The sequence below is a fragment of the Coccinella septempunctata genome, chromosome 7 (assembly GCF_907165205.1).
Source record: "Coccinella septempunctata chromosome 7, icCocSept1.1, whole genome shotgun sequence".
NCBI lineage: Eukaryota > Metazoa > Arthropoda > Insecta > Coleoptera > Coccinellidae > Coccinella > Coccinella septempunctata.
Genome location: NC_058195.1, coordinates 19,609,482 through 19,632,885, shown reverse-complemented (window position 1 = coordinate 19,632,885; position 23,404 = coordinate 19,609,482). Strand labels below are relative to the sequence as shown.

The 23,404-nt window shown below is 39.5% G+C and overlaps 3 protein-coding genes across 6 annotated transcripts in view; all 3 read left to right on the top strand.

Annotated features, from left to right (window-relative positions):
- The window catches only part of LOC123318089, a 65,753-nt gene extending 43,116 nt beyond the window's left edge, over positions 1-22,637 (top strand). Inside the window, exons 1-7 of one of the 4 annotated variants that reach the window (XM_044904787.1) lie at positions 16,383-16,706; positions 16,758-16,880; positions 16,975-17,146; positions 18,008-18,256; positions 19,652-19,932; positions 21,982-22,166; positions 22,230-22,637. In XM_044904787.1, the coding sequence (XP_044760722.1) occupies positions 19,877-19,932; positions 21,982-22,166; positions 22,230-22,498 (510 nt within the window). In that variant the 5' untranslated portion in view covers positions 16,383-16,706; positions 16,758-16,880; positions 16,975-17,146; positions 18,008-18,256; positions 19,652-19,876 and the 3' untranslated portion in view covers positions 22,499-22,637. Of the gene's footprint in view, positions 1-16,382; positions 16,707-16,757; positions 16,881-16,974; positions 17,147-18,007; positions 18,257-19,651; positions 19,933-21,981; positions 22,167-22,229 lie in introns of those variants that run through there. The other 3 variants (XM_044904789.1, XM_044904788.1, XR_006538252.1) reach the window with 3 other exon arrangements.
- LOC123316935 lies at positions 336-1,262 on the top strand. The gene has a single exon (XM_044903252.1). The coding sequence runs from the start codon at positions 336-338 to the stop codon at positions 1,260-1,262; it is 927 nt and encodes a 308-aa protein (XP_044759187.1).
- Positions 10,177-10,827, top strand: LOC123316934. The gene has a single exon (XM_044903251.1). The coding sequence runs from the start codon at positions 10,177-10,179 to the stop codon at positions 10,825-10,827; it is 651 nt and encodes a 216-aa protein (XP_044759186.1).
- Positions 22,638-23,404: the final 767 nt, after the last annotated feature.

Below are 23,404 nucleotides of genomic sequence, written 5' to 3'. Positions count from 1 at the left end.
TTGCTTCAGAAATTTCCGGAGCCAAATTTTCAAAACCTCTGAGAAAGTTAAATGTTTTTTTTGATGATGAAAATATTCTACGTGTAGGGGGAAGGTTAACGTACGCTGACCTCAGTTACGATCGGAAGCATCCTATTTTGCTTCCCAGAAATGGACGTCTTGTTCATTTATTGATAGAGTTCCACCATATCAAATATTTACATGCTGGTAAACAGACAACAGAATTTCTTCTTTCTCGGAAATTTTGGATTTTGTCCGCACGTCGTGCGATACGATCGGTTTTGTCGAAATGCCTCAAATGCTGGAAAACCAGCCCATCTCCCTTGCAGCCTAAGATGGGCAATCTACCTTTGCCCAGAATATCTCAAGTAAAGCCCTTTTTGCATTCCGGTGTTGACTACGGAGGTCCTTTCACAATTTTCATGAGTCGATATCGGGGCGCCAAGAAATGTAAATCTTACATATGTTTATTTGTTTGCATGTCAACTAAGGCCATGCATCTGGAATTGGCCTCGGATTTGAGCAGTGATGCATTTTTGGCATGTTTGAGAAGATTTGTCTCGCGGCGAGGTCGATGCGCGCATCTCTATTCCGATCAGGGTACTAATTTCGTGGGATCCAGCAACGAAATTAAAAATATGCTTAGGGATACCGCGAGTGCTGAAAATATCGAACATCACTTCCTCCCAGGTAACGCACCCCATATGGGTGGACTGTGGGAGTCAGGAATTAAAGCGGTGAAAACACATTTGAAGAGGGTAATCGGTGAACATGTTCTCACCTACGAAGAATTTTACACTGTTTTAACGCAGATCGAAGCAGTGCTGAGGCCTCTCACCCCCCTCAGTTCGGACGTGAATGATTTGTCGGTATTAACGCCGGGTCACTTTTTAACGCTGGAACCATTGAGCGCCATTCCAGATCAAGAGCTTACGAATGTGCCAATACCTCGCCTCAAACGATGGCAATTAATACAGCGACTACATCAAGATTTTTGGCGGAGATGGAAAGTAGAGTATTTACATACCCTACAACAACGCAGTAAGTGGCTCACTTCATCCTCCCCTCCAGCGATAGGGACTTTGGTCCTCATTAAAAGTGACAATGCACCCCCATTACAATGGGAGATGGGACGTATTATGCAAGTCCATCCTGGATTAGATAACGCAGTCAGAGTTGCTACGGTGAAAACACGACGCGGTACCTTGAAAAGACCGCTTCTTAAGTTATGCCCGTTGCCCATTGATGATGTAAAAGCTTGAGAACATACGGGGTGTATTCAAAATTCTATGTTTTAGATTTTTGTTATGATTGTATTGTATAACATTATTTGGTTGGTTTGCTTCGCTTTAATATTTTTTTTGAGGGATATACGGGAATTTTTTTTTTTTCATTTTTTTTCAAGCCACGCCATGGGCGTGCCTTCGGCGGGGGAGTATGTTCGGGATTGATAACCTTTGGGAAAAATTCTTGTTATTAAGTGATCTAAGATATATGTATAGTAAATTCGTTAGTTTGAAAAAGGGCGAGAAAAAAGAAGCGTACTTCGTACATATGTCCTGCTACGGTGGAGAGAAGTCAGTTGCCGTCAGGATCTCCACGTTGTCGCAATATTATTCCGTGAAAAACGCATTAAGAATATATAACGACTCCTTGTGAGAAAAAGGTTTCAGAACGCTTCAGTTGAGTGGTTTGTTGCTCAATTTCCGAGTTCGTATCGGCGGTTTGAGAGACAACGCAAATTCATCCCTGGGATTCCAGCTGGGAGGGCCCTCCTCAACAAATAATAGGAACGGACAAAGGTAAGTGCGCTTCTTTCAGCCCCCTTCATTCGTTGAAATATATTTCATAAATATCATTAAAACATTTTAGATCACTCAATTGTTCATTCGCCTAATCGCCTATGCGATATTCATTCATTTAATCTCTCCGGTTGCTACCGAAGAAGGGTACGCTTTATTTTTTATTTCTTCTTGCCTTTTCTACCCTGAATCAACCCCGCACACTATTGATGGTAGAGATGTCATTCTAGATATATCATTTCCTTCCCTGAAGGCGGTGAGTATATTTCTAACGATATTAGAAATGTCATTTATATATACAACAAATAGCAGCAGACCCAGCACACTGCCCTGTATCACACCTTGCTCAATAAATGAGTTTACGGATGTATAATCAACTCCATCTATCCTAAGAGATACATGATGAGAGCGTCCGCTGAGATAGCTCTTAAAGAACTTGAGTTGAGCATCTCGTATGCCATATGCCTCAAGTTTCTGTAGTAAAATCGCATGATTTACTGAATCAAATGCCTTCGAGAAATCTAAGAAAAATCCGAGTATCCGTTCATTCATCTCCAAGCCCTCAGTTATCATCTCCACTAGTTCGTAAATCGCTGTCTCAGTGCTTTTTCCTTTCATGAGACCATGTTGTTGTGGATTTAAAACCTTGAATTTCTTAAAGAAGCTGAGAAGTCTATTTACTATAATTTTCTCGAAAATTTTGGAGAAGTTATTTAAGAGACTTATAGGTCTGTAGTTATTTATATCATTTGGATCATTCTTCTTGTAAACAGGTTTTATCACAGCTATTTTGAGCATATCCGGAAATACTCCGTACTGAAAACTGTTATTCAGGATATGTCGTAATGGTTGAGTAATGCAAGAGATACTTCTTTTTATTACTCTCGTGGATATACCATCATAACCGACGCTTTTTTTATTCGCCAAGTTATTGACTACATGTTCGATTTCTATATCAGTTACGTCGAACATAAAAAAAAAGATGATCCAGCCGAGTAACAGCATTCAATGTCTGTGACACATTGCAGTGTTGATGTTGGTTTGCCGAGTTTCCAAATAGAAAGCCAAAATCCTCTAATAGTTGCTGGGGCTCGTTAATATTGCCAAATTTAGGTTTTCCTTGTGCTCTACCTGTTTTCTCATTTTTTTATTTATTTATTCACAAGGAACACCAACAGGTAACCCAATACCCAAATCAGTGTTCACAAAGTAATAATACAAAAAGCAACAAAAGTGCCTTATTACTAATACCCAATATATATACCTAATAATAAGTGAAAGATTGGAACAAAGAAAAAAAAGAAATATAACAGATGTAGAGCCAGAGGTGAGGCAACTCAATAGCGGGATAGAAAAGACCTCTTGAGTGAATTTTTCAAGGTTTTTTCACTTTGGAAAAATACATCGATTTGATCTTTTAGGAGATTGCAGTGACGCAGCATCCTGGAAATAGGGGAATTTTTCGCGCTGTTGGTGTGCGTTAAAGGTAGATGGAAGGTTTCCGGATATCTACATCTTCGAATTGGAGCATGCAAGTTAATCCGCCTAGTGATGTCTTGAGAGTCTACACGATTGCTCAACAATTTAGAGACAAAAACAATATCGCCAACAACTCTGCGATCACCGAGGCTTATCATGTTAAAAAACTTCAATCTAGTGGAGTAGTTACCGGGATCTCCCCGAGTCAGACTCAAGTTGTATCTGTACCCCAAAGTGCGGAGGAACCTTCTTTGAATTTTCTCGAGACGGTTTATGTATACGTCGTATTTGGGACTCCAAACACAAGAGGCAAAATTTAGTCTGCTGAAAACGTAGTTATAGTAGAGAATAACTGCAGTTCTTCGGTCAGAAAACCATTGGCTCTGTCTCAATATAAACCCCAGCCACACGTTACAGGATGAGGTGACATGGTCGATATGTAAACCAAATTTGAGCTTAGAATCAAATACAACTCCCAGATCTTTCACATGAGTTGAACGACCAAGCACGACGTCCTGAATTGAGTTGGGAAAGAGAATAATATTTTTATTTCTTGTGAAAGAAACCACCTGACATTTACTCAAGTTCAGTATGAGTCCGCTCCTTTTACAGAATTCCTCAAATTTACATAGTTCTCTCTGTAGAGTTATACAATCATTATAGTCATTGATTCTGAAGTAAATTTTGAGATCGTCGGCAAAGAGGAGTATTTTACAGGTATTGAAATACCTTATAATATTGTTTATATATATAATAAATAAGAGTGGATCCAGGTGGGATCCTTGAGGCACCCCTTAAGTCGGTGCGAAATACCGAGATTTGAATCCCTCTACTGAAACATATTGAGATCTTTTATTCAAGTAGGATATGAACCAACGTAAAAGGGAACCGCATACTCCCACCTCCCTCAACCTGGTGATCAGAAATTGAATATTTATTTTATCAAAGGCTTTGCTAAAGTCAGTGTAAACAGCGTCGACCTGAATGCCTTTATCTAAACTTTCAAGAAGGTATTCAGTGAAAGTAATTAAATTAGTCTCAATGGACCGTCCTTTAAAAAATCCATGTTGTTCGGGAATTATTTGAGTTTGAACTAGATGAAGGAGGTGAGGATACACAATGGATTCGAATATTTTACCAAAAATACAAAGTTTACTGATAGGTCTATAATTGTTTATAAAATCCTTTTTACCTGATTTGTAAATAGGTACAATGGTAGCCTCCTTCCATTTTTTCGGAAACACTCCTGTTTTTAATGATTTATTATATATTATAGTTAGGGGAATAGAAAGTGCTTCGCTACAGTTTCGAATAAAACAACTGGGTATCAAATCGGGTCCTGCACCCTTGTTCACATTTAACGAATTAAGACTCTTTTCCACATCACCAACGTCGACTTCAACTCCACTAAGAAAGTAGTTGTTGAGTTCATCAGGAGTATCAGTATTACCAGATTGATTGTGGAAATGTGAATGAGCATACACACTTTCGAAGTATTCAGCAAATAGATCGCTTATTTGTTGCCCTCCATTTGCTGTTTTATTTTTGAAAGACATAGAGTTGGGAAAACCGGAAACTTTACTTTTGACGGAAACAAACTTAAAAAACCTCCTAGGATCAATTTTAATTTCGTTTTCAGCTATATTTTTATACTTCATAAAATCTTTTTTAATGTTATATTTGCATAAGGACCGTAATGTCTTATATTCAACTTCGTCCGCTATATTCTTATAAATCTTCCACCTTTTGTGTATTTTATTCTTACGCTTGATGAGTTTAATTGATTGATAAGAGAAATAGGAAGGGGATTTTTTTCTTACTTTGAACTTTGGAACACATAATTCAATAATATCCTAAATAAAACCGTAAAAAGTCTCGACATCAGAATCTACATCACTGCAATCTAACAATTTAGTCCATGGTATTCCAAGCAATGTTCGATTGATAAAATCATAATCGGCATTTTTGAAATTGAAAAAGTATTCATCCGATTTCTTCAAAGATTTGACATTTTCAAGCTCCAGCAGAAACTCGAGCGCTGGATGGTGTTTATCCTCCGAAACAGCAGGAGAATCACATTTCTGAACATTATTCGCTACATAACTATTGCAGAATATCAAATCAAGTGTTTTGCCATTACTATTTTTATTGGCATTGAATTGAAATAACTCTAAAAAACATAAAGTATCTAAAAGTTTTTCACTCCTACTATCAACATTAATGGCCTTAAAATCACCCTTGGTACCCTTCTCCCACACTAAATTAGGAAAATTAAAATCTCCCACAATTAGTACAGTGTGGTCTCTAAGATCGTGCATAATAGAACAGAGTTTTTTGCAGAAAATAGTGACAATATTAGAATCAGTCGGTGGAATATATACACAACAGAGCAAAATTTTGGTATTATTTATTGAGATTTTCACCCATACGTCCTCGGCGTCACTCTCGAGTTCATGGACTCGATAAGGCCTCAACTTGTTCTTGACCGCAATGAACACACCACCTCCGTCTCTCCGAGTACTTGATGTAGTGGATCGATCTCTTCGAAAAATAGAGTACAGTGCTGGATCGACAACTTCACCGTCAAACACACCATCATTTAGCCAGGACTCGCAGATGAACACCAAGTCGTGATCGTTAGCACTAGAGGATGTTTTAAAATCATTCAGTTTAGTTCTGAGACCACGCACATTCTGGTAAAAACAACTAACAGATTCAGCCATAACTGACACTTATGAAATTAATACTATAATTAAAGTTTTTTCAGAACGGCGTCGGAAGAAACATGTATGATTTTTGATGTGTCGTCCTTTCTGATCAGCACGTTACCGTTTTGAGTCCAAACATATTTGTATCCTTTTGCTTTAGCCAGGTCCCGGGCTTCTTTGAAAATGATCTTATTTGTGAGTGTCAGATGCTCGTTTATGTACAGTCTTTCAGATATTCCCCCCACAGCCAAGCCACCACGGACTCCCCTCAGAGAAAGACGCTTCTTGCGGTAGGAGGCGATGAAATCGTCTTGCATTTTCTTCGTAGTAAATCTGACAACTATATTTTTATGTTTGTCGATGTTGATAATGTTTTCGATTTATTTGTAGAATTTTCATATTTTTGTCGATAGAAATTCTGCTTACTCTCTCTGAGTGCAATATCGTATAAGTTTTTCAGTTTTTTGTATAAATCAAGAAATGATAGAGATTAGTACTGGCAGTAAAAACTCAATCAAGCTGTTTTTTGATATTTTCTACCTTAGAATTATATGGGATAATAGTTTTATGACTTTTTTTTATTACCTTTACTGGAAAACATTCTTCGAACTCTTTTTTATAAATACGAAAAAACAATATCCACTGTGAGTTAACATTTTCTAATGGCAGTTCGAATAACTCCTTCCAATCGTGATCTGATAATTTGTTACAAAATTCTGAAATTTTTGTTTCATCGATGGGACGAGTTGTTATTGTTTCCGTTTCATCGTATTTGGTTGAATTTTTGAATAGAACCACTTGGGCTGAATGATCAGAAAGATGAGGATTTTCGCAGTTACCCGAAGCGCAAACAATATTAGTAATAACGTTATTAATACATGCTTCTTTACGTGTTGGCTCATCTATATAATCAATCGTGAATTAAAAGATTCGATGATTGAGGTCAGGGTTCTCTTATTCACATCCTTGGAAGTGACCTCAAAATGAATATTAAAATCACCAGCAATCAAGAAGGGGATGTTTTTGTTCATTAGGACTTGCATCATTATAATGAATTTCTCGATAAAGAGGTCCACATCACTGAATGCTGACGATAATCTTTAAATCGAAATAATTGCGATCGGCTTATTGTTGATATTTATCATTACAGCAGAACATTCGAAAGAAATCGGTATGCTCATATTTACAAAGTCCGGTATTTCCCTAGAAAAACCTGCCAGACAGTCACTGACATAAATAGCAGTACCACCATGCTTGCCACTACCTCGACAGAAATATGACATTAATTGAAAGTTACTGATACAATATGCTGGTAGTTCAATGTTTGATTTCCAGTGCTCCGTGACAGCAAGGATGTGACAATTTTGTTTGTTTACAAAATATTCTAATCGATTCCAACTATTTCCGATGGACTGAAGATTTATATGAATCAATTTGAGGGTGGTTTCTTGATTAGATGGAATGAAAAATTGTTTATTCTTGTCCCCTCCGGCCATAAATCAGGATTTTTTTCCTTGTCGAAGTCTGCAGACATCACTGACACTTTGAACGATGAATAGTCTTCAGGTCGGTTTGATCGAAGTTTGGAACACTTTGAAATTTTTATCATTGAGATACTTTATGATCTTTTCAGGAGCAACATTTGGATCGAGATTGCTGACGTGTATATTTTATTTTCTTTTTCGGGATCACAGGAGTGAATTCATCGTTTTTAGCTATTTTTTTGGTTGCATCTTCGAGATTTGCACTTTCTGATGTAGTTATCTTTGTTGACTCAAAAATCGTCGAGTTTAAGGTAGGTGTTATATCAGATTGATTGTTAGTCATAGTTTGTTTCTTTACAAAGTTTTTACCGGGTTCGACATTTTCGACCTTTTGGCTTCCTCTAGGTGTAATGGAATTGATTATATCTCTTTGGATTTCACTAGCCAAAACATTCAGATGAAGATTTTCTTCACGCAAGATAGATACTTCCTTACGCAGTTCATCGATAACTTTCCTCAAATTTTCCTCAATTGAAGATTTTATAACTCCAGGAATGATTTTCATACATTCCTTCATTACTTCTGGTATGATGAATTTGATAGCATCAGCAGAACCAGTTGAGGTTATGTTGGGTATCGTACATAATTTGCACTTCCATGATTTATATTCACCGGATTTTTTCATTTTATCAAAATCAGAAGAACTGATTCCCATACAATTGACATGATTTAGGTGTAAACTGTTACTTGAACAAGTCAAATACTCAGAATTTCGGCTAATGGGAATAATTAATTAAGACATACGCTACACACGGGCGCCATTATTCCTATCGATGCTCCTTATTTGAATATTGAAAGAAGGGAATTCGGTTTCCACAAAATGCGGATTTGTTTCATGCTATTTCTCACACCTGTAAGCAATCATATTAAAGTCACATTTGAATTGTAATAAAATTTCACGTGGAATACAGGAATAAATATTTTCTTCATAAATAGGTTGAGTCAAATCGAAATATTCATATTCTTCTTTTAAGACATACGCTACACACGGGCGCCATTATTCCTATCGATGCTCCTTATTTGGATATTGAAAGAAGGGAATTCGGTTACCACAAAATGCGGATTTGTTTCATGCTATTTCTCACACCTGTAAGCAATCATATTAAAGTCACATTTGAATTGTAATAATATTTCACGTGGAATACAGGAATAAATATTGTCTTCATAAATAGGTTGAGTCAAATCGAAATATTAATATTCTTAGGATTATATTATATTCTACAGGGTGTTTCACTGCGATGGAGAAGTACCTAATCAAAATTTTATGCTGAAAATTTTCATGCTGGTGTTCTCGACCTATTCTCCCCTGAATATTTTCAGACCTTTGCAAACTTTCGGTTATATGCTTATATGCCGGCATAAGATTTCTAGTTCCCTATTTCAAATGGCACACCTAGTATCTCTTTGGATCGTTAAATAGTCGATTTGGTGGCAATTCCAACATCAGTGTGCCATACCATAAGTGAAACTTATGTCTTAGTCTAGAATATACCTAGACTAAAAGCACCAACCCCCAGGGAGGAATGTTCACACGTTGTATATAGAATACCATGTAATGACTGTGCAGGCGTTTATGTGGGACAAACACAACAGAAGTTAAAGGACAGACTGAAGGGACATAAGTAATCAAAGGCGCCGACAGCCCTATACAAACACACCATCGAAAACCAGCATTCTTTTGACTTCGGGAAAACAGAAATATTGGACGAAGAAAAGAATCGAAAACCAAGGGAATTCCTCGAAATGATTCATATTAAACAAGATGTCAATTCCATCAATGACAGAACGGACATAAGAATCCTGAGTTCCATATACTCGACAATCATTGACAACGCCAAAAAGAAGAGAAAAACTTGAGTCCAATATAAGAAGAAGAAAAGATTGGATCATAACCTCAGCTACTTGTTCCAATGAATCATAAATCTATTATTTGTTTTTGTTTTTGTCATGTAATTTTATAAATTTGAAAAAGGGCACAGCCCGAAACGTAATACATGTGAACGATTTGATTGTTTTTTGTAAACCCTTCAAAATCAAACAAAAGTACACAAAGTAAACAAAAAAGGGTAAATACATCCAACTGATGAAAAACATATATTATATGTAGGTATATAAAAATCATGATATTTCATAATTGTTTTTATATGAAAACTTTTGAAAATTTAACGCTTCACTGATGCAGTATGAGACAATTTGGTGAAAAAAAATGTAATCAAACAGATGCAGAAGATTCTGCATCCAGAAAAGGTAGAGGACAAAGTTTGATCAATGATCGCTTGAATGTTCCCGATGCGGTTTTAACGGTGGGAACTCTTGTAACCCCGTCACGACCGGACTAGCCGAGCTAAGACCCAGGGACGTTGGCATCCTTAATGACGACCATAGAACCCACTTTGGGAGAGAAAAAATTCTGATCTAACCATTTACTCCTCTGTTGTAGAGTACGCAAATACTCTAAATGTCAACGTTTCCAGACATCGTGATGCAACCGTTGGATCATCTGGAATCTAGACAGTCGATTTATGTTGAGATTTGTGAATTCTTAAGAGTGCTTTATTCCCTTATGTTCAGCAGCATTACTCATAAGTTTTGTTATTTCTTTACTAGCATCCACAAAGTTCGTTCCGTGATCGCTATATAAACATGATCGAAATAGGAGAATTGAAGAGGACTGTAATTTTTTGCTCCGACAAAATAATTGATTTTGAGAATAAACTTCTGCATTTTAATGATGTAATAGCAGCCGTGTCGAAATTGGAGAGCGAAAATAGTAATCTCAAAAAAGAAGTATCGCTTCTTAATGCAAAAATCAACAACATCGAAAAACAAAATAGACAGAATAACATTGAGATACAGAATGTCCCCTATAAGTCTGGTGAAAACCTGATTGAGATGGTTAATTCCATTGGGTCGTCTATGGGGGTCCAAGTTGAGCCCAGAGCGATCGATTATGTCACCAGGGTTCCAACATCAGTCAAGGATAAACATAAGAATATTATAGTTCGATTTTCCAATAAAAATGATCGTGATAATTTTCTGGCTAACTACCGTAAAAAGCGTGCTACGATGGGTAGTACTCATGCTGGCATAACGGTGTCGAATGTGGCCGATAGACTCTATATAAATGAACATCTTACATTGGCCGACAAGATAATTTTTAAGCAGGCTCGTGAGCTGGCAAAACATAAAGGATATAAATATGTGTGGACACACAATGGAAATGTTCTCATTCGTAGGGATGACAATTCAAGGATCATCCACATATCTTCTGAGAACGACATATCTCGACTTTAAGTGGTTAAATTTATATTTTTGTTGATAGTGGTTACTCCATTGATGAATGGTTCTATAAGTGTTTATTATCAGAATGTTCGTGGTCTGAGGACTAAGCTTGATGACTTTAGATTGGGTGTTGGCTCTAACGGGCATGACTTATTGTTTATATCTGAGTCGTGGCTTAATTCGAGGATATTTGATAGTGAGTTGGTTGACCTTGACGAGTACTCGATTTTTCGAAGAGATCGAGCTTCTACTTCTAGTGCTCGAGTGGATGGGGGTGGTGTTCTTGTGGCGATCAAGAGAAAATTGAAGCCCTTGCTGGTTTATGATTTTCAAAGTGAAGCAGAGGACATTTGGGTAAAAATCATGATAAACAATACTACAATTTTTTTATGTTGTGTGTATATACCCCCATCTGATTCCAATGCTGCATCGTTCTTTCGAGAAAAATTATCTCAAAACATGGCTAAGATAAAGAATCATTTTGTTCTCATTTTGGGTGACTTTAATTTGTCGAAGTTACAATGGGTTAAGGGTGACAGTGTGGGTGTCTTTGATGCCATTGATGTCCACAGTAAATACGAAGATCTTATAGATACATTTTCATTTTGGGGGTTATTGCAATTTAACTTCATTAACAATTGTAATGGTAGGATTCTTGATTTAGTTTTGTGTAATTCTCAAATTGTTAGTAATATAACTAGTTGTAACACTCCAGTTGTGCCTGAGGATAAATATCACCCCTCCATTGAATTTTTGTTAGATATTCAGGATTGCAAATATTTGAGAAATAGTGAATGTCTTCTCAGGCGTAATTTCAGGCGTGCTGATTATGATGCGATCAATCGTGCAGTTGCCAGAATCTCATGGTCTGATCTATTTGATTGCAACAATATTAATTATATTGTGGATATATTTTATGATATCATTTATGATATCATCGATCTTCTAGTACCTAAACACAGAGTTAATAAGCACTATCCACCTTATTATTCTAAAGAGTTAATCAAGCTGATTAAACGTAAAAATAAAATACATAGAAAATGGAAAACGTATAGAAATTTATCAGATCGACTTAAGTTCGAAAGCTTGCGTACATTGTGCAAGAGGATGATCAGGCGTGATTTTGTCAGGTACAGATCATCTGTTGAATGTGATTTGGAAACTAATCCAAGAAACTTTTTTAAATTTGTATCTGTCAAGGATAAGGTGTTCGGCTGTCCCGATTGTATGTCATACGGCAACCGATCTGCGAAGGGGGGTAAGGATATAAGTGATCTGTTCGCAGACTATTTTGAAAGCGTTTACAACCCGTCGACTCGTAGTGGTGATAGTGATATTGGGTGTCTTCCTGATTCCTTTATTTTAAATTCAGTCAGTATTACTGTGGACGATGTTGTACGTGCTATACTGTCCCTGGATGTTAGTAAGGGTCCTGGCCCTGACTGTATACCAGCGATATTCGTTCGATCCTGTTGTGTGTCAATTGCGGAGCCTTTGAGCATTATATTTAACAAATCTCTGACCTCGGGGGTGTTTCCGGAACGCTGGAAATTGGCTTGCATAGTTCCAGTTTTTAAATCGGGTAGTAAGTTGTGCGTTGAGAATTATAGACCAATAAGTAAACTATCCATCTTTGAGAAGTTGTTTGAGTCTTTGATATATCCCCATTTGTTCCATCTTGTGAAATCTCAGATAATTCCTGAGCAGCATGGCTTCTTCAAGGGGCGTTCAGTTGAGACTAATTTAGCCACTTTTACTGAGTTTTTGTTGGGTAGCCTCGATGAGGGAGTCCAGGTTGACGTTGTCTATACAGATTTCAGTAAGGCATTTGATAAAATATCTATTAGAGTACTTATTGCGAAATTATACAGGGTTGGAGTCTGCGGATCTCTCTTGAGATGGTTTGAGTCTTACTTAAGTAATAGGTCACAATATGTGTCAGTTGAGGGATTTGAGTCACGTTATATGTCTGCTTCCTCTGGGGTGCCGCAAGGATCTCATTTGGGACCTTTATTGTTCATCATTTACATCAATGATTTAGTAAAATGCTTTAAGATATGCAGAATATTGTTGTTTGCCGATGATTTGAAAATCTTCATGAGGATTCGTAACTCAAATGACTGTCAGCTTTTGCAGGAGGACGTTGACAACTTTTCGATGTATTGTGCGGGGGCTGATTTATTTATCAATATAAGCAAATGTCACATAATTAGTTTCACCAGAAATAAAAATCCGGTGATCTTCCCTTATTCTATTCTGCATTCACCGCTGACGCGTCTATATCACGTACGAGATTTGGGTGTAACATTTGATTACCAACTGAAATTCAACATACATATTGACAATATTGTAACATCTTCAGCTCAGATGCTTGGCTACATATTGAGACAGAGTCGATCGTTTTCCAACGATAGATCCATTATTACCCTCTATTATTCATATGTATACAGTAAATTGAACTTTGCTTCGGTTGTATGGAATCCCTTTTATAAAACCTACATAGAGCGACTTGAAAAAGTCCAAAAGAAATTTCTCCGCAGTATGGCGTTTAGGTGTGGTTTACGTTTGAATAGGGGTGATCCTGGAAATTATGATGTAGGGTTGAGACATTTCAATATGATAAGTTTGGAAAACCGCCGAAAGATGAGTGATGTATTATTTGCTCATAAGTTGCTTAGTAATCGGTTGGAATCGCCGGGGCTTATCTCGCAGTTTTGCTTTCATGCTCCATTAAGGAGGTTAAGACAGTTGGACACCTTCGTCCTGCCCTTGAGGAGTACTAACAACGCCAAAAATTCCCCTATTGTAAGGGTACTTGAGCGGTGCAACCATTTCAAAACTATGATTGATATCTTTCATCACGATGAAAATAAAGTAAAGAAATATTTAAGATGTTACTTCTTGAGATTTTCAAATGATTTGGGGGGTGAGGTTATGTAGTTGACAATGCAGTATATTTGTTTGTTACATCTTTTTATAATATTCAATTCATACTAGTTTAGTTTGATTAATTTTTATGTGCCTCTGTAATAGATTAATTTATTTGTGAACATTTTTTTGGGTATTTGTTTACCTGTGTTTGTTCCTCTGTTGAATAAATAAATAAATAAAATAAATAAATAAATGATATGCGTCCACGTCACGCTACTAGACGCTGTAATGCCGCTAGAAAAGCTTCCGAGGACAAGTCACTTGCCAACTCCAAGTGAACTGCCTTGGGGCCTGTTCCGATATTACTGGTTTTACTGGCCCGCAATCGAACAACAATAGAACTGAACGACTGGGCCAATAGGCATCGTCTCTGAAATACTGACAGTACTGTTCAGGAATATCGGAACAGACGGTTGGTAGGAAAACAAACGAATAAACATAAATATGCTTTGCATTTTTTAACCCCACGATGACGAGTCATGGTGAGGTGTTAAAAAATCGAGGGTGTTATGATTTTTAATTAAAGAGTAGTGGACTGTATGAAAAGATAATTGAGTTGGAGATGGTATAAAAACATTTATTAAGTATCATTCACAACCATAAAATGAATATGTTGTAACGGGTTTGGTTCGGAAAAAAAGGATTAATCTCGAGCGCCAGCTATTCTTTCAATAGGGAGAAATAGCAAACCCACCCAGGTACCTGCTAGTCGGAGACAGAGTTGGGTTTATCTAAGGTGGTAGCGATAACAAGTACTTTAAAACCGAATTTATTACAACAATCTAAATAACAGTGAACTATACAGTTATTTTCAAGTCAAGAAATATATTCAGCTGATGACCAAGTTCAAAAATAAGGAAAACAGAAATGTAATAACTTGTCACGGTGATCAGAAAGTGAAATCAATGAATCAAAGAATATTCTAATCAACTATATTCAGTCAAACTATCAGGTATCAAAGAAAGCAAACAATTCATACCAGTCACTTTGATTCCTTCTGAGACAATAACGGATGTACGGGGTTTACACAAAATTTACAGCAACCGGGTGTCTCAGAAAGATCCAAGTCTCTGTAATCGGTTAATTTAGCAATGGGTTTGATCCCGAGCACTTCCAGTGATTTTCAGTGTACAGGCCAATCAGAATTTGAAACTATTTAATAAACGGGACGGGGCTGATACAGGTGAAACACAATGCAACAATTTACAGGATAACGGGGTAGTTTATCGTGGTCTCTCCGTGGCAACCTTGGGTGTACACGCCAAGCATTACCAGTAGAAAAACTTCGAGACTTCTGCCGATTGGTTTCTGTCACCAGATAGCCAGGCGAGAGAAGTCTGCGGTAAACAGGAAATCTACACGGAACACAACAGGGGTAGTACGGTATAAGTTACTGCGGTCTTTCTGTGGCAACCTTGGGTGTCACACGCCAAGCATTACCAGTAGAAAAACTTCGAGACCTCTGCCGATTGGTTTCCGTCACCAGATAGCCAGGCGACAGAAGTCTGCGTTAAACGGGAAGTCTAAACGGAACACAAATGGGGTAGGACGGGATAGGTTACTGTGGTCTTTCTGTGGCAACCTTGGGTGTCACACGCCAAGCATTACCAGTAGAAAAACTTCGAGATTTCCGTCGACTGGTCTTGGTTCACCAGAGAACCAGGCGACAGAAGTCTGCGTTAAACAGGAGGATTAACAACAAGGATTAACACAATTTAACAAATAAAAGAATGCAACTTTGAATCACGAAGTATGCGGTATCAAGGAGAGACTTACAGTTTGTTCCGGTACGGTCACACCACCATTTAGCAGAAAAAAATAAAGAAAAGCAAAGGAAAACTTTAATACGAAGACAGACTTAATTAAAGCGGAAATGAATTAAAGAATCACGAAGAAATCAAGAAAAGAATCACTACCGAATCAAGACTGAAAACAGAATCGCAGAATGACTACCGAATGAATAATAATGAATTAATAACGAATGACTACCGAATGAATAATAATGAATTAATTCTCGTCTGGTGGTGCGGTCCTATTTATTAACTCTCCAACATGTGGACGGTCACGTGATCAAAATTGCACTCAAAATTCGGAATTCTCGAATATTCTCCCCAGAAGAAATATTCTCGGTGGCGGTTATCTCTTTATCGGTAAAAGAAACTGTCGTTATCTGCAATCCACGTTGTTTTATACTGAATTCGGTGTGTTTTTGTGGACGGAAAAACAACGCCGAATGCAGAAAGACACTTTTTCTTTATTTTGGATTCTTACGGCGGATTAAGGATGGAAATTTCAATTATACGGAATTTGAATTTATTAATCAGGATTCTGAAAAATATTTCCACAATGAAACGGAATAACTATATTGAAACTGAAATCTCCATCAGACGGTGTTGCATTGTTTCAACTGGAAAATACAGGGAAACGGATATATAAAACGAGGCTTGATTTTTATTAAAAACAATCAAGTATCGTTACATACACGAAAAATTGAAGTTGCGTTGAAGACACAAGTTCAATTTAATAAGGGGTAACTGGCCCATCAAAAAAAAAAAAAAAAAAAAATTAATCGGAAATTCAAATCGGCTAAGTGCTCGCTATCTCACCCTCACAGAGTTCTCATCCTAATCTAAACAGTACAATAGAAGTGATATCCGGATCTGCTCACAGGTGTAGTTCAGTAATCGTCCGGTAGGCGCTCCTTCCATGTATAGTGGTTCTCTCCGATCCATGATCCATACTCTGCGCTCTGCGTTACGCTCCGTGATCGGTGTCGTCCCTAGCTATGGACCGAAGTGCGTGTGATCTTTGATCCGATTGTCGGTAGACGTTTGACATAACCTTTTTCGTGGCACTCTATGACTGTCGTTGGTTCTGTGGTATCTGTCAGAAACAACGTGCTTTTAGTGAAATGAAATTACTCCAGAATTGGGAAATGAAATCGATGGCAACATATAACGGTAAGTACTCCATATCGATTGTTCCATTTCCTATTAACGGTTGGATCTTAGGGAACTATCATTCACGATGAAATGGGCTGATGAGGCATCTTTGACGTTGACCACTTGTTGGCACTGTTTCCTTCTTGGATGTTGGTTCGGTGCATCATTTGACTACGAAGATGGGTCAGGCAGGTGAGTTTCGAATATCCCCTTCATCAAACCAAAGTCCTTTCGATTAGTACTTCAAGTGGGAAGAACCATTCACTAACTTGTGTTCTCGTTGTAGGTGGAAATGTACCCAAGCTTGAAATCACTCGTTGTTGGAGGTGAATTGGACCCTCTCACCACACTGGAGGTGGATGTGGACATTCACTGTGTGCCAGAATATTGTTCGGAGTTGGGACGTAATCCCTGACGGAGGAATGGTGGAGGCTCTCTGATCCGACAGTCCCCGCTAGGTAGGTTAACAGCTGAACTTTCATTCAAACCCTATTGGAGTAATTGGTATCCTAGAACAGACTTAATTGCCACATAGGTAATGTTTTAACAGTAGAACATTGACAGTATACAGAGCTTTTTCCAGTTTTCTTGGGTTGAATTAATTGAACAGATCACGGATATGCACTTTCACCAGTATCGGTGTTACAATTTCATAGAAAAAGTTACACAGGAGAACAGTAGTAGAGAACTAGATACAATTCAGACTATCTATCCAGTTTTTAAGGTAGTACGGTTAGTATTTGTTAAACGTTATTCATCTTAAATATTCTGAATACAATATTTAAAGCAACGGTTTGTCTCGGAACCTTGTGAATTCACAGAATAATTAATGTAACGGATTTCAAGCTGTGCTTTGCTCTGTCTACAGGATGTACCTTTCAGAAACACAGACAGATGACAATTTATATCGTTTTGACATGTCGGTGTTGCTGAACGGATTGGCTATATCCAAATGAATTTATGTTTTCCAATTGTAATTGCAAAGCTTGAACGGTATCATGAATCCATTCAATCCACTGAACAAAATGTAGAAAGAAAGAACTGTTTCTAATTAGATGACATGGTAGATTCTGATTTGTTCGGTGAACCGAATAGGATATGAAATCTTATACGGTGACGGTTGCTGTCAGGATATTGACAAAGGGTTTGTCAAATCACCGGTGTGATGGTTAACGGAACGGTAATAAAACAAAATTTCACATGACTGGGGATCATGTTCAATTAACGGGTGAACAGTAAAAATATCTCTATCCTGAGTGAAATGGTTTTAAATCTTTAATATGGATGTTGGTAACCTTCTTACCCTGTTCATCTTTCAGATCATACACTACAGGAGAGACTACCTTAATAACGGTATACGGTCCGGCGAACTTTGCAGCCAGTTTAGCTGCGAAACTGTCGACAGCGGATGATAACGGATTTGTGCGACGGAGAACTTTGTCACCTACATGGAAGCGAACTTCTCTACGGCGTAGGTTGTAATGATGAGCCTGCTGTTCAAAAGCCCTGTACAAGCGAGCTTGCACAAACTCATGTGCTTCCTGTAGGTGCCGGATTTGTTCTGTACGGTGAGTCATGTCTCTATTTACTTCGGTTGGGTTACTGTTTTCCTCATTTTGGGGGTGTGTCGAATAAATCGCCCTAGGGACATTTAGTTCCCTACCAAAATTCAGAAAAGCCGGAGTAAACCCGGTAGACTCTTGTTTAGCGGTGTTAATAGCAAAAACTAATTCCCCTAACTTTTCATCCCAGTTTCTCTGATCGGATTCGCAAAATTGTGCAATCATAGTTTTTAGTGTTCGATTCGCTCTTTCTACCGGATTACACTGTGGCGTGTACGGTGGGGTAAATCTGTGAGCTATATTCAGTTCCTGAAGGCTGTTTTTAAATAACTTACTATCGTACTGTACTCCATTATCGGAGATAACAACGGCCGGACATCCATATTTAAGGATGATTTGTTCGTATAACGCAGAATAAACGGTTTTGGCTGTAGCTTTTCGCAACGGGCGGCACTCGATCCACTTCGTGAAGCGATCTTGCATGACCACAATGTAAGAATTACCTTTTTTACTTCGGGGTAACGGTCCGACGATATCTGTAGATACTTCCCTGAATGGTGCATCTGCCATCCTGTGTGGTTGCATCTTCCCAGCAGTTTTCTGTTGCGAAACTTTGTAGCGTTGGCACGAAGTGCAGTTTCTAACATATTTCGCAATGTCTCGGAACATACCAGGCCAGTAGTAATTCCGGGCAATCCTGGAACTTGTCTTGGCGATCCCCATATGTCCGGCTAGTTCCGAATCATGATTCTCCTTCAGTACTTCGGAACGCTGTTCGGTGGGTACGCATAATTTCCAGGGTTGTCCAGTTCCAATTTCCGTGAAGTCTGATGCATCCCAAAAATGTCGGAACAGTTTCCCATCGATTATGGCACAATCTGGGAAATTTCCTGGGTCCTTCTGAACCTCCTGTAGTTTCCTGTTGTACCATCGGCAGTGAATTTCCACTTTGGCCAGGTATACGGAACCTACGGACGGTAAGGGATTCCGGGACAGACTGTCAGCAAGTTTATTCAGGGATCCCTTACGGTACTGTACTTCAAAATCAAACTGTTGAAGAAAAACGGACCATCGAGCAATTCTTCCCGACGGTGATTTTATAGAATTTAACCATTTTAAACTCATATGATCGGAAATGACCGTGAAATGGAATCCCTCTAGGTACGGACGTAGTTTCTCTATGGAAAATACGATGGCGAGGCATTCTTTCTCGGATACTGAATAGTTTTTCTCGGCTGGGTTTAATGTGCGACTAACATAGGCAATTACCCTTTCTTCTCCATCTATCACTTGTGTTAGAGCTCCACCTAGGCCTGTATCACTGGCGTCTGTTTGTACTACAAACGGTTTGGTGAAATCCGGACAAGCCAATATCGGTGACTCAGTCAACTTGTGTTTCAGGATATCGAAAGCCTTCTGCTGGTCTTCTCCCCATTTCCACCGCTGTTTCTTCTTGAGTAGCAGGGTTAGCGGAGAAACTACATTGGAGAAATTCTCGATGAATCGACGGTACCAGCTCGCAACACCCAGGAATCGGCGTAACTCTCGGACGGTCTTGGGAGCAGGAAATGACACTATGGATGCCACTTTATCCGGATCCGTACAGATGCCTTCGGAAGTGACGACATGTCCCAGGTACTTCAGAGACTTCCGGACAAACTCACATTTGTCGGGATTGAGACGTAAGTTGGCTTCCCTTAGTCGTCTGAATACTTCCCTTAAGTTCTCCATGTGTTCTTCAAAGGTTTCCCCTAGAACGACTATATCGTCTAGATAGGCAAACGCTTTGGGCTCCATTTCGGGACCTATTACGGTATCCAGGAATCTCTGGAACGTGGCTGGGCTTGCGTGTAAGCCGAATGGCATGACGGTGAACTGAAATAGTCCTCTCCCCGGGACCGTGAATGCTGTAATAGGCCGGCTATCCTTTTCTAACGGTATTTGCCAGTATCCCTGTTTCAAGTCAATCGTCGAAATGTATTTGGCTCTGCGTAATTTGTCCAAGATTCCCGAAATATACGGCAACGGATACGCATCTTTAACGGACACTTCGTTGACTGCTCGAAAATCGATACAAAACCGGTATTTACCGTCCTTCTTTTTGACTAACACAACAGGTGAACTCCACGGCGACTTAGAAGGCTCAATAACTCCCTCAGCCAGCATTCGATCTACTTCCTGGTTGAAGATTTCCTGCATCTTCGGATTCTGTGGCCGGTATCGCTGTTTAATCGGTTCTGTCCCAGGTTTGAGTTTGATTTTGTGTTCTATCAGTTTCGTGGTGCCGGACAACTTCTCGAACTCCTTCATTTCTCTGGCGAGAAAAGCGTCCAACTTCTTTTTCTGTGCCTTGGTCAGTTCCAGCAAGTGTTCGCCAGTGGCGTGTACCTCCACAGTTTTTCCCACTTTAGGTGTTGGTTTGGAGATTAGTCGGCCTTCCAGATAGCACTCGGCGGTGCTAAGGTTAAGGGAAAAATTGTACACTCCCAGTACGTCCATTCCTAGTATGAGGTCTACCGGTAAATCAGACACCAACAAAAATTTTATGTCGGTCAAAGAATAGTCAGCGATGTGTATGGCGGTAGTATAAAGTTTCGGCGTCGCGGTATACTGACCATTGGCAACTACCACAAAGCCATCCTCAACGGGTTCTCCCGTGATTCCTTTGCGTTCACACTGTTCTGCCACTTTCTGACTGATGAAACTCCTGGTGGCTGCGGTGTCAATTAGTGCATTGTAGCGCTTCCCGGCTACTTTTACTTCCACCAGCGGACGGTTGTCGTTACACACGGTCGATGCCATAGGAGTCAGCGTCCCCGGAGATATGGTCGACCCCTTCTCCATACCTCCCTTTAGTTTTCCGGGCTGCACGGACAATCGCTTGAGCGAATGTTTTTCCTCTGGCAACGAGAACAGAATAACCTCGGTCGTCCTCGGCATTCCCGTCGCATGTGGCCGTATTCACCACATCGGAAGCACTGTGTTTGGAAAGACACTTTCCTCGTCGGTGGATCAGTCCGGTTTCCCTGTGTTTCCTGTCGGTCTCCTTGTTGGTTTGATCGTCGTGTTGGTATAGGTGATGTGGTTCGGTTAGGTGAACCTGTATTTTGCTTGTCGACTCGTGCCGTTGGTCGATCCGGTCTTGGCTGGGTGTTTCTAAGCGGTGACGGCGGTGTTTGTGGTCTGTTGTGACCTACTGGTACTGGTGGTTCTGAGTTTCCTGATATGTTTTCGGTGTCCAAGGAGAAACTGGCCTGTTGCCGGTTTTGTTGGGACGGACGATACGTCAGGTGGGGCTCGTCAAGAAGACCCGGTTTAGAGGGTGGCCTGGTGTACTGGCTCATCTGCCACTGTACTAACTCGAAAACCTTTCCTTTTCGCAGGAGCTCATCATAGGTGTTAGTCTCCTGGAATGCTAAGGCCTGTTGTAGGGTCGGTAACAGCCTCTGCCTGATGATTCGGATTTGTTCCGGTTCGGTTGGCCTACTGTATGTTAGTTTCTGGAACAAATTCTGCATTCGAGTGACGTACATCAGCAGCTTTTCATCAGGACCCTGCGTTCTCCTTTTTATTTCCTCCAACAGGTTCTCCTCATAGTTCACCGGTAAAAATGCTTCCTTAAGTTGCTCCTTGAAATCCTGCCAGTTCCTGAATGTACCTCTCCTGGGGATGAACCAATCCCTGGCATCCTTCCGCAGTAGTTCATAAACTGACTCGAACACTTGTTCTAGGGATACCTTACGAGACTCGGCCAATCTCTCCACCTCCTCGATGAAGCCGCTCACACTACCTGTGCCACCAAATGAAATATTCCATTTGTGGACAGGAATGGTTGGCACCGGTGACGGTCGAGGTTCCGGCTCTAATGGTACTCTCTCTCTGGTCATGGTCCTGCCAGAGTTCACACAAGATGTAGGTAAGTGTGGAAAAGACACTCTGCGGGTAGAATTAATCCATCTTCTCGGTGTCCGATCTTCAGGTGATGCTGTCCCACAGTCCTGTGACTGGGTGACAGGTAATGCCGGTATCTGCCGCAGTAATGCTGTACATGTCCGCCTTGTCTCGTTCATGACATGTTCTAATGTTTTATTCCTTACAGGTGTACCAGTATGTGAGACATCAGCAGCTGTCAGAAGATTGACCCCATCTCCAAGATCAATCAGGGATGTTTCAGCTCTTTCCGGTTGGATCAGGGACATCCCAGGTGAACTGGGAACCTCCACATCCAAGAGGGACCGTTCCTGCTGACTGGATGGCTGTCCACGGGTGTTGCTACTACTCAGTTGCTCCAGCGTCTCCAAGGCCTTAGTTGTAGTCGCCTTCAGTTGTTCGATCAGTTGTAACTGTGCTTCATCGGAAGTGACAATAAAGTTCAGTCTTCCCTGAATGTGTGTTAATCTTGTGAATATTCGCGAAAATTCGTTAGTCGCATTAGCGTGATTGAAATTCTGAAGTGCTTCCACTAGATCGGTGAGTTTATTTTGGCAAATGTCGATATCCAGTGTGGGGTTCATTGATGTGCAAGGCTGTAGCGGTATGTCTGACTGTAACACTTGTCGTAGTAGACTCCGCTTTGTCATCACAGTGCTTGGTATTGACTGTCCTCTCAGTTCTAGTTCATAAGTCAATTCATCACTGAGCAGCCTGTTCACATCCATGTTCAATGACATATAGTTCAACTATCTTGCCACCCGACTCACGATCCAGTAACACACTCTCAATAAGTTCAATGTCCGGTATGAAATAATGTAAAGTCTAAGTTCAAAGCTAACACACGGAATAATTCAACACTGGTTATAATGTTTCAGAATCACTAAGTCCGATTAAATATCACTGTCACTAAAGCCCGGATGAACAACTAACTCAATAAAATTCACTGAAGCTCGGATGAATAATCAATTCAAAAAAAAATATACTAAAGTCCGGATGGATAATTAATTCAACAAAATTCACCAAGGCCTGGATGAACAATTAACTCGATAAAATTCACTGAAGTCCGGATGAATAATCAATTCAAAAATTTACTGAAGTCCGGATGGATAATTAATTCAATAAAATTCACTGAGACCCGGATGAATACTTAACTCAATAAAATTCACTGAAGTCCGGATGAATACTAAAGTCGGGATGGATAATTAACTCAATAAAATTCAC

Excerpts from the sequence above, each read along its gene's own strand:
- LOC123316935 (XM_044903252.1), top strand. The coding sequence starts at position 336 with ATGGGCAATCTACCTTTGCCCAGAATATCTCAAGTAAAGCCCTTTTTG.
- LOC123316934 (XM_044903251.1), top strand. The coding sequence starts at position 10,177 with ATGATCGAAATAGGAGAATTGAAGAGGACTGTAATTTTTTGCTCCGAC.